At 48.0% G+C, this 15554-nt stretch overlaps 1 protein-coding gene across 2 annotated transcripts in view; it reads left to right on the top strand.

The window, feature by feature from the left end:
* COL26A1 (collagen type XXVI alpha 1 chain) overlaps positions 1-15554 on the top strand; it is a 194705-nt gene that overhangs the window by 55951 nt on the left and 123200 nt on the right. For both annotated transcript variants that reach the window (XM_031013509.3, XM_055392953.2), the window contains exon 2: positions 39-161. In XM_031013509.3, the coding sequence (XP_030869369.1) occupies positions 39-161 (123 nt within the window). The remainder of the gene's footprint in view (positions 1-38; positions 162-15554) is intronic.

The following is a 15554-nucleotide window of genomic DNA, read 5'->3' as shown; positions in this document are numbered from 1 at the left end:
AACAGGCAGGGCTCATGTGACTGTTGCTCTCTCCACAGGCACTGGTGCCATCACACAGTGACACGGACGGTGTCCTGCCAGGTGCAGAATGGCTCGGAGACGGTGGTCCAGCGCGTGTACCAGAGCTGCCGGTGGCCGGGGCCCTGCGCCAACCTCGTAAGGTAAAGGCCGCTGGGCTAGCCCGCTCTGCCCTTCCCTCCCATTCCCTCGGACAAACCCAGTCCCAGGATGGCTCTGGGAGAGGCTGGGCTGTGCTCACAGACAAAGGCTGAGCATGCATTTATGGAGCACCTTCTGTATATAAGGCATGGGTGTGTGTATATAGGGTATATATGTGTGTGTGCAAAGATGTCAGAGACATGCTCCTACCGCAACAGAACCACACAACCCAGTGGGTGTTTGACAGACAGAAGACCACCACAGATGAGTGGGGTATGGGATCCGAGGTCGGGGAAGGCCAGGTGGGGCTGAAGAGGGAACCAACCAGCCTTATGGCTCCAGACTGGAACGAGGGGCTACAATGACCTTGGAAATCCAGCCTGTCTTTGGCCCCATCCATCACAGGCCTCGCCCCTGGCAGCACTGCCCCACTCACCAGGCATGTCCCTCTCACTGGCCCTACTTGTTACTGGACCTGCCCCTCACCAGGCCTGCCTTTCACCAGCCCTGACCCTCATGAGCCCCACCCTTCACCAGCCCTGCCCCCACCAGCCGTGCCCCTCACCAGCCACACCCCTCACCAGCCCCTCCCTCTCACCAGCCCCGCCCATAGTCAGCCCTTCCCTCTCACCAGCCCCTCCCTCTCACCAACCCCGCCTATAGTCAGCCCTTCCCTCTCACCAGCCCTGACCAGACCACAGGCCTCAGGGACTCTTCAGCATCCGCAGAGAGATCTTGCTGTCAGACACCGGCATTCAGGGTCTCCAAAGTTCCAACTCTCCTTCTTTTCCCTTCTTCCTCCTCTCCAGGCCGTGCTTAGCTCCAGGGACTGGCTTCCCCAAACCACTCTCCCCACAGCCTGCCCAGCCTGGGGCCTCTACCCCAAGCACCGTGGAGCCGCTGTCCTCAAACTCCAAATCCCTTCCCCTCCTTTGTGCCCTCCCTAACGGGACATTTTGCCTGGGTCAGGGTTCTCCAGAGAAACAGAACCAATAGGAAGGGATGGGGGAGAGGGAGAGTGGGAGAGAGATTGAAATGGTAAGGAATTGGCTTGTATGATTATGGAGACTGGCGATTATTCCAAACCTGCAGGGTGGGCTGGCTGGCTGAGACACAGGGAGGAGAGCTGATGTTGCAGCTTGAGATGGGTGGCTGGCTGCTGGTCAAATGCCTCCTTCCTCCGGGGAAGTCAGTCTTTTTCTTAAAGCCTTCGACTGATTGGACAAGGCCCACCCACATTATAGAGGGCAACCTGCTTTACTCCACGTCTACTGATTTAAATTAATCTTGGCTGGGTGCGGTGGCTCATACTTGTAATCCCAGCACTTTGGGAGGATGAGGCGGGTGGATCACTTGAGGTCAGGACTTTGAGAGCAGCCTGGACAACATGGCAAAACCCAGTTTCTACTAAAAATACAAAAATTAGCCAGGCGTGGTGGTGGGCGCCTGCAATCCCAGCTACTGAGGAGGCTGAGGCAGGAGAATCACTTGAACCCAGGAGGTGGAGATTGCAGTAAACCGAGATTGCGCCACTGCACTCCAGCCTGGAAAAAAAAAAAAAAGAAATTGCTACGTCTCATGACTGGTGATGTTAACTTTGATCGCTTGCTTATGATGGTATCTACCAGGTTTCTCCACTGTTGTGTAATTATCTTTCCCTTTGTCCTTTATATGTATGTTGTGGGGAGACATTTTAAACCTATACGAACATCCTGTTTCTTATCATACTATCATATTGCTTGCAACAGTTAATGCTATGGTGTTTGCCAAATGGTGATTTCCTATTTTCATTCTTCTTTAATAGTAGAGATGCTTCACCTGAGACTCCTATTGCATACAAGTGTTTTGATACAGGTCATTCTGCAAGGGGAATGGCTAGGTAAACGGAATGTCATTCATTTTCATTTTTATTAGAAACAGCTGCTTTTGCCAGGTGCGGTGGCTCACGCCTGTAATCCCAGCACTTTGGGAGGCTGAGGCAGGTGGATCACCTGAGGTCGGGAGTTCGAGACTAGCATGACCAACATGGTGAAACCCAGTCTTTACTAAAAATACGAAAATTAGCCAGACGTGGTGGTGGGCACCTGTGATTCCAGCTACTTTGGAGGCTAAGGCAGGAGAATCACTTGAACCGGGAGGTGGAGGTTGCAGTGAGCTGAGATTGTGCCATTGCACTCCAGCCTGGGCAACAAGAACAAAACTCCATCTCAAAAAAAAAAAAAAAAAAAAAAAAAAAAAAAAAGCTGGTTTTAAATGCTATACTAGAGAGATGGCAGTGGGTCCAAAATGGAAAAAAAAAAAAAAAAAAAAAAAGCTTTTTCCTTTTCAGCAGAGGGTACAGACACTCCCTATCCCCTGCCTTCCCTACTTCCCCAGGAGCTAAATTCCAAGACTCTCCTGCCTTTCTCGTCAGCAGGGAGTTTCAGATTACCAGGTCATGGCCTCTTGATTTGGGAACAGCTTCTGAGAAGAAAAGTCTTTGAAGTCTGATCTGTCTGTGACCCTGACAGGCTGGGCTTTGGCTCAGAGCTCTGTTAGAGAAGTGGCTGTCCTACTCTTTCTTTCTTTCTTTTTTTTTGGAGACAGGATCTTGCTCTGTTGCCCAGGCTGGAGTGCAGTGGTGCAATCATGGCTCACTGCAGCTTCCAATTGCTGGGCTGAAGTGATCCTCCTGTGCCAGCCTGAATAGCTAGGACTACAGGCATGCATCACCGTGCCTCACTAATTATTTTTTCTTTGGTAGAGACAGGGGTCTCGCCATGTTGCCCAGGCTGGTCTTGAACTCCTGGCTTCAAGGGATCCTCCTGCCTCAGCCTCTCAAAGTGCTGGGATTACAGGTGTGAGCCACCATGCCTGGTCTCAACAAGTTAAAGCTGTTACACTATCAAAACACAATAACGCAGCCGGGCGCGGTGGCTCACGCCTGCAATTGCAGCACTTTGGGAGTCTGAGGCGGGTGAATCACCTGAGGTCAGGAGTTTGAGACCAGTTTGGCCAACATGGAGAAACCCTGTCTCCACTAAAAATACGAAAATTAGCCAGGTGTGGTGGTGAGCACCCGTAATCCCAGTTACTCAGGAGGCTGAGGCAGGGAGAATTGCTTGAACCTGGGAGGCAGAGGTTGTAGTGAGCCAAGATCGTGCCATTGCACTCTAGCCTGGGCGACAGAGCGAGACTTCCTCTCAAAACAAAAAAAAAAAAAGAAAAGAAAAATACAATAATGCACCTATAAGAAAAGCTGGACAAGCTAGCTCCTGAATCACTGACCTGGACTGAAAATTTTTCAAGTGATCATTAATGTTGCATAGTTGTTCTCTCCTTTACCACTTAAGTAATTATCTGAACAGTGTTTCAGAAGTACTGGGGTCGGGCCCGGCGTGGTGGCTCACACCTATAATCCCAGCATTTTGGGAGGATAAGGTGGGTGGATCACACGGTCAGGAGTTTGAGACCAGCCTGGCCAATACGGTGAAATCCCGTCTCTACTAAAAATACAAAAAAATTAGCTGAGTGTGGTGCCACATGCCTGTAATCCCAGCTACTTGGGAGGCTGAGGCAGGAGAATTGCTTGAACCTGGGAGGCGGAGGTTGCAGTGAGCCGAGATCGCACCACTGCACTACAGCCTGGGCGACAGAGTGAGACTCTGTCGCAAAAAAAGAAAAAAAAAAAAAGAAGGACCGGGGTCTTCGATGTGGGTGTTCACTGACTTTCCAGGGAGTTCTTCTCACTCACTCCTTGGAGTTCGGAGGCAAAAACAGAACATTTAGTCAGGGCTGACATGAATTTGTCATAAGTCTCCCCTTTGCCTATAACATATAACTAGTGGGAACCTTGCTAATTAAAACAATTTGGCCAGTGGCAGTGGCTCATACCTGTAGTCCCAGCTACGTAGGAGGCTGAGGCAGGAGGATTGCTTGAGGCCAGGAGCTCGAGACCAGCCTGGGCAACACAGTGAGACCCACCCCATTTTTACAAATTTTTTAAAAAACATTAGCCATGGGTTGTGGTGCGCACCTGTACTTGGGAGGCCTAGGTGGAAGGATCGCTTGAGCCCAGGAGTTCGAGGCTGCAGTGAGCTGTGATTGTGCCACTGTACTCCAGCCTTGGCGACAGAGCGAGACCGTGTCTGAAAATAAATAAATAAATAAATAAATAAATAAATAAATAAATAAATAAATAAAATAATAAAACTTAATTTTCATTCTCTTAGAGAAATCCCAAATTGCTGATCTTAATTGTCATAATTTCTGCTGTTATTATATTTTACTAGGGAATGGGCCGGGTGCGGTGGCTCACACCTGTAATCCCAGCACTTTGGGGGGCCAAGGAGGGTGGATCACCTGAGGTCAGGAGTTTGAGACCAGCCTGGCCAACATGGTGAAACCCTGTGTCTACTAAAAATACAAAAATTAGCCAGGTGTGGTGATGCACACCTGTAATCCCAGCTATTCAGGAGGCTGAGGCAGGAGAATCACTTGAACCTGGGAAGCGGAGGCTGCAATGAGCCAAGATCATGTTGCTGTACTCCAGCCTGGGTGACAGAGCAAGACTCCGTCTCAAAAAAAATTTAATAATTTATTAGGGAAGGAGAGGTTAACACACTTTTCTTTCTCACTAGTAACTCATAAATGAGCTAGAATTGGGTGCACACCCTCTGTCTGTGGCCTTGGGGCTGCTGTCTGGGCAGGGAGAGGCAAGATGACAACAGGTTGCAGCATTATCCTTTGGTCCCCTGGGGTTCCATATGCATTCCTGTCTCAGGTCCTGGTTTTGCTGGCCTTGCCTATATGAAGCATCTGGTTTGTGGCAGCCATCTCACTGGTCTCCCCACTCCCCACCCTGCCCCGCTCTAGCTCCTTCTCTCCACAGAAGCTGGAGGGATATTTTATTTTATTTTATAAGGGTCAGGATCTCCCTTTGTCCCCCAGGCTGGAGTGTAGTGGTGTGATCATAGCTCACTGCAGCCTTGAACTCCTGGGCTCAAGCAATCCTTCTGCCTCAGCCTCCTGAGTAGCTGGGACTACAGGCACACACCACCATGCCCAGTTAATTTAAAAAAAAATTTTGGCCAGGCGCGGTGGCTCATGCCTGTAATCCTAGAACTTTGGGAGGCTCAGATGGGTGGATCACGAGGTCAGCAGTTCGAGACCAGCCTGGCCAACATGGTGAAACCCTGTCTCTACTAAAAATACAAAAATTAGCCAGGCGTGGTGGCGGGTGCCTCTAATCCCAGCTACTCAGGAGACTGAGGCAGGAGAATCGCTTTAACCTGGGAGGCAGTGTTCATTCCCTGGCCGAATTGCTCATCGTCTGCCCGCTCTGCTAGTCTGGGAGCCTTAGGAGGTCCGGGACTGTCTCATTGGCTGCTGTGTTCCCCATACCTGGCTTGCAGGAGATGAAGCAGCATTACTGAATTGAGGTTAGGTTAGGAGGATGAAATCAGATCAGAGATGTCAGAGAACTCTGGGTTTTGTTTTAGATGGAGTCTCATTCTGTCACCCAGGCTGGAGTGCAGTGGCGTGATCTCAGCTCACTGCAACCTCTGTCTCCCAGGTTCAAGTGATCCTCCCACCTCAGCCTCCCAAGTAGCTGGGACTACAGGTGTGCATCAGGACACCTGGCTAATTTTTTTTTCTGTATATTTAGTGGAAATGGGGTTTCACCATGTTGGCCATGCTGGTCTCGAACTCCTGAACTACCTCAAATGATCGGCCTCCCTCGGCCTCCCAAAGTGCTGGGATTACAGGTGTGAGCCACCATGCCCCGCCCCCAGTGCTTCTTAGCATAATTTTTTTTTTTTTTTTTTTTGAGACGGAGTCTCATTTTATCACCCAGGCTGGAGTGCAGTGGCGTGATCTCAGCTCACTGCAACTTCTGCTTCCCGGGTTCAAGTGATTGTCCTTCCCCAGACTTCTGAGTAGCTGGGACCATAGGTGTGTGCCACCACACCTGGCTAATTTTTGTATTTTTAGTAGGGATGGGGTTTCACCATGTTGGCCAGGCTGGTCTCGAACTCCTGACCTCAAGTGATCCACCCATCAGCCTCTCAAAGTGTTGAGATTACAAGCATGAGCTGCTGCGTCAGGCCAGCATAATTTTTTAGCATAGTTTTTCAGTTTTCTTAAGAGTCTGTTTGCTGCAAGAGTCTGCGTGCTGGGTAGAATTCCCTGAGCGAGCAGAGCCTGGGTGGGAGGAACTCGGAAGGTTCCTGGGAGCACTTTGAGGCAGGGTGTGTCTACTGCACTGGTTTCCCCATGGCTCATAATGGCTTGTGTCATCGCTATAAATGACGTTACCAAAAGAAGCTTCAATAACAGGGGAATATTCACCTCACAATCTATCTGGGAGAGGCGGCCAGGTCTCAGCCATGAAGATCCTGGGATCCTTTGACTGAACTCTCCACCCACACCTGTGTGTCCACCATGACCTTCCTCAAGGTCGCAGAAGGGCAGCAGCAGCTCCAGGCATCACGTCTCACACCACAGTGTCCCAAAAAAGAGAGGAAGGGGATGGGACACAGTTTTCTCCTATCAGAGAGTACAGCCTTTTCCAGAATCCCTAGCAGACTTCCCTGGATGTCTCATTGGTCAACATTTTTCCTCTGAGCCTCAGTTTCTCCAGTGCTAAGATGGTGGTGATAGAAGGCTGCCTCAAGAGGTTCTTGGAAGGGGATGTGAGGTTTGCAGGGGAAGGTCCTGCACTGAGCCCTGCTATAATAAGAACCCTGGGAATGCAGACTGAGGCCAAAGTATGGGTGAGCTATGAAGAGAATCAGAAGCAGGCCCCAGCATGTCAGCCGAGGCAGCTCCCAGTGGGCAGTTCTGGCCTAGGCATGCCTTGATCTTGCATTCCGCTCTCTGAGGTTAGGGTGGCAAACCCCAGCTGGGCCCCGTGTAGCTGCCTTGTGTGGTACTCTGTTGCTTACCATCCTGCCTGCTCAGTGTGTCTTGCTACATACATTTCACCCCCAGCATTTACATAGAAATTTGCAAATGTGTGTATTTCTTGTCTGTTCCCCCTCACCATTTACTTATTTATTTATCTTTAAGAGAGGGAGCCTCACTCTGTCGCTCAGACTGGAGTGCAGTGGCACAATCATAGCTCACTTTGGCCTCGAATGCCTGGACTCAAGCGATCCTCATGCCTTAGCCTCCCAACTGGGTGCCATGATGGATGGATGCCATATGTCTGGCTAATTAAAAAATTTTGTTTTTTGTAGATATGAGATCTTGCTTTGTTGTCCAGGCTGGTCTTGAACTCCTGGCCTCAAGTGGCCATTCCACTTCAGCCTCCTGAGTAGCTGGGACTATAGGTGTGTGCCACCACACCTGGTTAATTAAAAATTTTTTTTGGCGGGGCATGGTGGCTCACGCCTGTAATCCCAGCACTTTGGGAGGCCCAAGTGGGCAGATCATTTGAGGTCAGGAGTTCGAGACCAGCCTGGCCAACGTGGTAAAACCCCGTCTCTACTAATAATACAAAAATTAGTCAGGCATGGTGGTAGGCACCTGTAATTCCAGCTATTCGGGAGGCTGAGGCATGAGAATCACTTGAACCCAGGAGGCGGAGATTGCAGTAACCAAGATCGTGCCACTGCACCCCAGCCTGTGTGACAGAGTGAAACTGTTTCTTAAAAAAAAAAAAAAATTATTATTTGTTTTAGATATGGGATCTTGCTTTGTTGCCGAGGCTGGTCTTGAACTCCTGGCCTCAAGTGATCCACCTGGGCTTCCCAAAGTGCTGGGATTACAGGTGCGAGCCATTGCACCTGGCTGTCTTCACCATTTTCAGGAGCTGTAGGGGACCCAATTCTGGTTCCCTTCATTCTTTGAAGCATTTTGGATGCTTTCATTTGTGTTGGCTCAAAACTTTTGTGTGGAAAAGAGAATGGAGTCTGCTCCTCATGGTGTGACTAATGTAAACAGCCTCTCCTGGTTCCCCTCTTCCTGCAACAAATTTCTTTTGCTATTTTACACATTTGTGATTTCTACGGTGTGAGTATATTCTAGATTTATTGTCATGATAACACAAGAAAGAGAAAGGGGAAAGTGTCTTCCAGGTTGTTCCCCAGGCTTTTTTGGGAGTTGGAGGTGTCAACTTAAGCAACAGAGAGAAGCCCTCTGAAAGAAATGACAGCCCGGGCAACATAGTGAGACCCTGTCTCTACAAAAATTTTAAAATTAGCTGGGTGTGGTGGTGCATGTCTATAGTTCCAGCTACTCAGGAGGCTGAGGTGGGAGAATGGCTTGAACCTGGGAGGTTTGAGGCTGCAGTGAGCTATGATTGCGCCACTGCACTCCAGCCTGGGCAACACAGTGAGACCCTGTCTCAAAAAAAAAAAGGCAAAGAGAATGATATGTATTTGAGAATGGGCATTGCAACGGGAGTATGCATGCATCATAAACGATGCGGGTATTCAGGGAGGAAAAGGAAGATAAGGGTTTTTAAAGAAAAAGTGAGAAGTAGATAATTGTTCTGAATCAATTATCCTTGGCTACAAGTATCAAAAACAAGGGTGGTGTCAGTTCAAGTTTGGACAGGCAGTCGCTGGGTAGATGTAAATATATTTTTGTGCATGTGTAAGGTTGTAGTGGACTTTGTGCAAGGTTGTGGTTTTTGCAGTCTTTTGTGGTCGTGTGTGTGTGTATGTGTCTGTGTGTGTGTGTGTGTTGAGACACAGTCTTGTTATGTTGCTCAGGCTGGTCTCCAACTCAAGCAATCCTCCTGCCTCGCTCGGCCTCTCAAAGTGTGAAGATTACAGGCATGAGCCACCGCACCTGGCCTGCAAATAATTTTATCCCATTCCCTGGCTTGTATTTTCATCCTCTAAACAGTCTTTTGAAGAGCAAAAGTTTTTATGTTTGATGCAATCTAATTCATCAATTTTCTTTTTCTTTCTTTCTTTCTTTTTTTTTTGAGACAGAGTCTCACTCTGTTGCCAGGCTGGAGTGCAGTGACGTGATCTTGGCTCACTGCAATCTCTGCCTCCAGGTTCAAGCAGTTCTACTGCCTCAGCTTCCTGAGTAGCTGGGATTACAGGCACCTGCCACAACGCCTGGCTAATTTTTGTATTTTTAGTAGAGAGGGTTTCACCATGTTAGCCAGGCTGGTCTCAAACTCCTGATCTTAAGTGATCCATCCACCTCAGCCTCCCAAAGTGCTGGGATTACAGGTGTGAGCCACCACGCCTGGCCTCTGCTTTTTTTTCTAAAAGTTTTATCGTTTTCTGTTTCACATTTAAATTCATCATACATTTTGAGTTATTTTTTGCATAAGGTGTGAGGTTTAGGTTGAGGTTTATTTTTTTGGCCTATGGATGCCTAATTGTTCTAGCACCATTTGTTGAAGACGTCTCCTTTATTGAATTGCTTTTATAGCTTTCTCAAAAATCATTTGGACATTTTTTTTTTCTTTCTAAGTTCTCTGTTCTGGTCCATTGATCTGTGTAACTAGTGTTTTGCCAATACCACACAGTCTTGATTACTATGGCTACATAATAAGTTTTGAAATCAGATAGATTGATTCTTCTCACTTTATTCTTTTTTTTCCTTTCTTTTTTTTTTTTTTTTTTTTTTGAGACAGGATTTTGCTCTGTCGCCCAGGTTGGAGTGTAGTGGTTCAATCATAGCTCACTGCAGCCTTGACTTCTTGGGCTCAAGCGATCCTCCTGCCTCAGCCTCCCAAGTAGCTGAGACTACAGGCACATGCCACCATGCCCAGATAATTAAAAAGAATTTTTTTTTGTAGAGATAGGATCTTGCTACATTGCCCAGGTTAGTCTCAAACTCCTGGCCTCAAGCAGTCCTCCTGCCTTGGTCTCTCAAAGTGCTGGGATTACAGGAGTAAGTCACCATGCTCGGCCTCCAGAATTGTTTTAGCTATTACAGTTCCTTTGTCTTTTCATATAAATTTCAGAATAATCTTGTCTATATCTACCAAAAGTCTTGATGGGATTTTTTTAAATAGGAATTGCATTTAACCTGTATATCTATTTGGGGAGAATTGGTATTTTTAGCATGTTGAGTCTTCCAATCCAAGAACATGGTATATCTCTCCATTTACTTAGATCTCTTTTTATTTCTTCCAGCTTTCTTCATTGATTTCTTTGATATCTTATAGTTTTGGGCATACAAATCTTATACTTATTTTGTTAGATTCATACCTAATTATTGCATTTTCTGTGTGATTGTCAGTGGTATTTTTTGGTAAAATTTGTAAAGCTGTATTTTTAATTTCTTTCTCTCTTTCTCTCTTTCTTTCTTTCTTTCTTTCTTTCTTACGACGGAGTCTCACTCTGTTGCCCAGGCTGGAGTGCAGTGTAGTGGCGCGATCTCAGCTCACTGCAACCTCTGCTTCCGGGGTTCAAGCGATTCTCCTGCCTCAGCCCCCTGAGTAGCTGGGATTACAGGCACGCAGCACTGCGCCCAGCTAATTTTTGTATTTTTTTTTTTAGAGACGGGTTTCACCATGTTGGTCAGGCTGGTCTTGAACTCTTGACCTCATGATCTGCCTGCCTCAGCCTCCCAAAGTGCTGGGATTATAGGTGTGAGTCACCACGTCCAGCCAGTATTTTTAATTTCTATGTCCATGTGTTCTTTGCTAGTTTATAAAAACACAATTGATATTTATATATTGATCTTGTAGCCTGTAATGCAGCTGAATTCACTAGTTCTGAAAGGTTTTTTGTAGATTCCCTGAGATTTGCTATGGAGGCAATCATGTTGTTTGTCAACAGAGCCAGTCTTATTCCTTTCCTTTTGATCTGTATGCCTTTTATTTTATTTTATTTGAGACGGAGTCTCGCTTTGTCACCCAGGCTGGAGTGCAGTGGTGTGATCTCAGCTTACTGCAACCTCACCTCCCAGGTTCAAGCGATTCTTCTGCCTCAGCCTCCCAAGTAGCTGGGATTACAGGTGGCCCACCACCATGCCCGCTAATTTTTTTTATTTTTTATTTTTAATAGAGATGGGGTTTCGCCATGTTGGCCAGGATGGTCTTGAACTCCTGGCCTCAAGTGATCCACCTGCCTCAGCCTCCCAAAGTGCTGGGATCATAGGCATGAGTCACTGCGCCCAGCCTGTATGCCTTTTATTTTATTTTCTTGCCTGTCTACTGGCTAGACTTGTAGCACTATGTTGAATAGGAGTGGTGAGTGTGGAGAGAATCGTTTGTTCACAATAAAACATTCTGCTACTAAAGATGATATTAAATGTAAGGTTTTCTTTTTGCTTTTCTTTCTTTTTTTCTGAAACAAGGTCTCTTTCTTTTGCCCAGGCTGGAGTGCACTGGTGCAGTCATAGCTCACTGCAGCCTGCAGCCTCGACCTCCTGGGCTTAAGCAATTCTTCCATCTCAGCCTCCCCAGTAGCTGGGACTTTGGGCGTGTGCCACCATGCCCAGCTAAGTTTTGTATTTTTAGTAGGGATGGGGTTTCACCATGTTGCGTAGGCTGGTCTTGAACTCCTGAGCTTAGGGAGTTTCCTGCTTTGGCCTCCCAAAGTGTTGGGATTAACAGAGGTGAGCCACCATGCCCGGCTGTAAGGTTTTCAAAGATGCTTTTTATCAAATTAAGGAAGTTTTCCTCTTACTATTTTTCTGAGAGTTTTTTTTTAATTATGGGTGTTGAATTTTGTCAAATGCCTTCTTTGCATTGATTGATATGATCATGTGATTTTTCTTCATTAGGCTGTTAATATGATGACTACATTGAGTAACTCTCAAATGTTGAAGCAACGTTGCAATCCTGGAATAAACTCTACCTGGTGATAATTTTGTGTTTGTTTTAGAGATGGGGGTCTCGTTTTGTTGCCCAGGCTGGAGTGCAATGGTGTGATCATCTCTCACTGCAGCCTCGACCTCCTGAGCTCAAGCAATCCTCCTTCCTCAACCTCCCGAGTAGCTGAGACTACAGGCGTACACCACCATGCTTGTCTAATTTTATAATTTTTTTTTTTTTTTTTTGGAGATGAAGTTTTGCTCTTGTCGCCCAGGCTGTGAGTGCAATCTTGGCTCACTGTAACAGTTGCCTCCTGGGTTCAAAAGATTCTCCTGCCTCAGCTTCCCGAGTAGCGGGGATTACAGATGCCCGCCACCATGCCCAGCTAATTTTTTGTATTTTTAGTAGAGACAGGGTTTCTCCATGTTGGTTAGGCTGGTCTCAAACTCCTGACCTCAGGTGATCCACCCGCTTCAGCCTCCCAAAGTGCTGGGATTACAGGCATGAGCCACCATGTCCATCCTGATTTAGGTTTTGAAGAGATCCCTGGCTGCTGTGGGAAGAATGGACATTGACCCGGCATGAGATGATTGTGGCTCGTGCTAGGGGGATATCTGAGGACATGAAGAGGAGTGGGTGGATCCAGGAGGTATTCTGGAAGCTGAGATGACAGGAATGTCTGGTCCCTTAATGGCAGGGAGCAATCAGGGACTACCCTAAATTCCTGGCTTGAGCAGGTGGCTGGCAGGGCATGCCATTTATTGAGATGGGGACACTGGGAGGATGTCAGGCATGAGAGGTGGGAGCCGGCAGCTGTGCTTTGGCTGAGTTGAGTTGCCTGCAAGCCATCCATAGGGAAAGGGTATCAAGTAGGAGGCTGAGTCCCAGGAAGAAGCCAGAGCGAGAGGCAGATTGTATCTCAGAGATCCTAAGATGCCATTGGTAGTAAAAAGTGCATTCTTTTTTGTTGTTTGTTTTTTTGAGATGGAGTTTCACTCTTGTTGCCCAGGCTGGAGTGCAATGGCATGATCTCAGCTTACTGCAACCTCTGCCTTCTGGGTTCAACCGATTCTCCTACCTCAGCCTCCCTAGTAGCTGGGATTAGAGGCATGTGCCACCACACCTGGCTAATTTTGTATTTTTAGTAGAGACGGGGTTTTGCCATATTGGTCAGGCTGGTCTCGAACTCCTGACCTCAGGTGACCCACCCGCCTTGGCCTCCCAAAGTGCTGGGATTACAGGCGTAAGCCACTGTATCTGGTGAAGAAGTGCATTCTTTTATTATGGTTAAGAATGCCACTGGACCGGACGTGGTGGCTCACTCCTATAATCCCAACACTTCGGGAGGCTGAGATGGGTGGATCGCTTGAGGCCAGAAGTTTGAGACCAGCCTGGGCAACATAGTGAAACCCCGTTTCCACTAAAAACAGAAAAAATTAGTGGGGCATGGTGGTGGCCACCTGTAATCCAAGTTACTTGGGAGGCTGAGATGGGAGGATTGCTTGAGCACATGATGTGGAAGTTGTAGTGAACCAAGATCATACCACTGCACTCCAGCCCGAGCAACCAGAGCCAGACCCTGCATCAAAAAATAAATAAATAAAGTCGTGGGACTGGAGGTGACCATGGAGATGAATCAATGGAGAAGGGATACTGGACTCAGAAGAGTCCTGTGCATCCCAGCCTTACAGGTGGGGCTTAGGAGGGGAGGCAGGTGTCCTCCTGGTGTCCTGGGAGGTGTTTCCAGAGGGAGGGCGGAACAGAGAATGCACTGTCCCAGATGCTTCTGAGACACCCCATAGGATGAGGGCAGAGGAGTAATCATTGGATTTGGGGTCACTGGAGACCCTGGCAAATGCAGTTTTTGGGGAGTGATGCTTATAAACCACTGAGAATGATCCTCAGAAAGGGGAGAAAGGCTGGGGCAGGCGGGGAAAGGACAGCAGCAGGGACCAGTGCTGGAGAAGCCGAGCAGGGTGGCTCAGAGAAAGAGGGGGGCCCTGTCAGAGCAGCAACAGGAGGGAAGGCCACAGCAGGGCTGCCCATGCAGGGGGATCCACAGAATACTGAAAGTGATTTCCAGGCTGACTCTTCCCACCAACCCAGGAGTGCCTTGAAGGCAGGATGCTCTGTCCTCATCTCATTATTCCCAGGACTTTACTACATGGACCAGCACATTGAGGTGCTCAACAATGTTCTTTAAATGAATGCGTTCATCTTCTTGTGAGATGAAAGGAAAATAGGTATCTGTAATACAACCATTTTCTTTGTGGATTTTCCCATCTGGTGATTACTCCCTTCCCTTCCCTCCCTCCCTCCCTCCCTCCCTCTCTCTCTCTTTCTTTCTGCTTTCTTTCTTTTTCTTTCTCTCTCTCTTTCTTTCTTTCTGCTTTCTTTTTCTTTCTCTCTCTCTCTTTCTTTCTTTCTTCTTTCTTCTTTCTCTGTCTCTCTTTCTCTCTCATTCTTTCTCTCCCCTTCCTTCCTTTCACCCTTCCTTCCTCCCTCCCTCCCTTCCTCCCTTCCTTCCTTCTCTGTCTCTCTCTCTCCCGCCCCACCTCTCTCTCTTTTTCCCTTCCTCCCTCCCTCCTGTCTCTCTCTCTCTCTTTGTCTTTGTAGAGACAGGGTCTTGCTCTGTCGCCCAGGCTGGAGTGCAATGGCACAATCATGGCTCACTGCAGCCTCCAACTCCTGGTCTCCAGTGGTCCTCCCATCTCAGCCTCTCGAGTAGCTGGGACTACAGGCACATGCCACCACGCTTGGTTAATTTCTTTTTGTCCTTATTTTTTGTAGAGACAGGGTCTCACTGTGTTGCCCAGGCTGGTCTTGAACTTCTGAACGCAAGTGATCCTCCCGCCTCTATCTCCCAAAGTGCTGAGATTATAGGTGTGAGCCACTGTGCCTGGCCTGATTTTTAAAAAAATAATATTAGAATGTTGTAGTGTGTGTGAGTGAGTGTGTTGGTGAGGAGAGAAGGCGGCACTCAAAACTAACGCTCACTAGTGAGCATGGGGACAGGGTGCGAGGCAGGGTGCCCAGTCAACAGCATGATGTGGACAAGAATGCAGGCACCTGCCTGCTCCGGTTGGGTGTACTGGGGACAGTGACCTTACCTGGGGTTTTGCAGATCATGTGTTCATCTATTCAATTGTTCATTCAATGTTGTCTGAGCAGTGAAGGGCCAGGAACTAGTGTGTAGAGAGAACACGATCCTCTCCTCGTGTGTACAGGGTTGATGCGGGGAGGACCATGTTCATCAAAGATTCACAGCATTGGAGGGAGACCTGGTCCGTGGCTTTCCCTTGGGAGTGACATTTAGCAGAGACCTGGGGGACTAGGAGATTTCACTAGGGGAAGAGATGCTGGTGAGGAGGAAAGAGCTCTGTTCAGGGTCGGGCGTGGTGGCTCACGCCTGTAATCCCAGCACTTTGGGAGGCTGAGGCAGGCAGATCACCTGAGATCAGGAGTTCGAGACCAGTCTGGCCAACATAGTGAAACCCCGTCTCTACTAGAAATACAAAAATTAGCCAGGTGTGATGGCGGTTGCTCCTAGCTACTCAGGAGGCTGAGACAGAAGACGTGCTCAAACCCGGGAGGCAGAGGTTGCAATGAGCTGAGATTGTGCCACTGCACTCCAGCCTGGGCCATAGCGAGACTCTATCTCAAAAAAAAAAAACAAGAC

The sequence above is a fragment of the Gorilla gorilla genome, chromosome 6 (assembly GCF_029281585.2).
Source record: "Gorilla gorilla gorilla isolate KB3781 chromosome 6, NHGRI_mGorGor1-v2.1_pri, whole genome shotgun sequence".
Lineage (NCBI taxonomy): Eukaryota > Metazoa > Chordata > Mammalia > Primates > Hominidae > Gorilla > Gorilla gorilla.
Note: the sequence above shows the minus strand (reverse complement) of the source record. Positions and strands in the feature narration are given on the sequence as shown.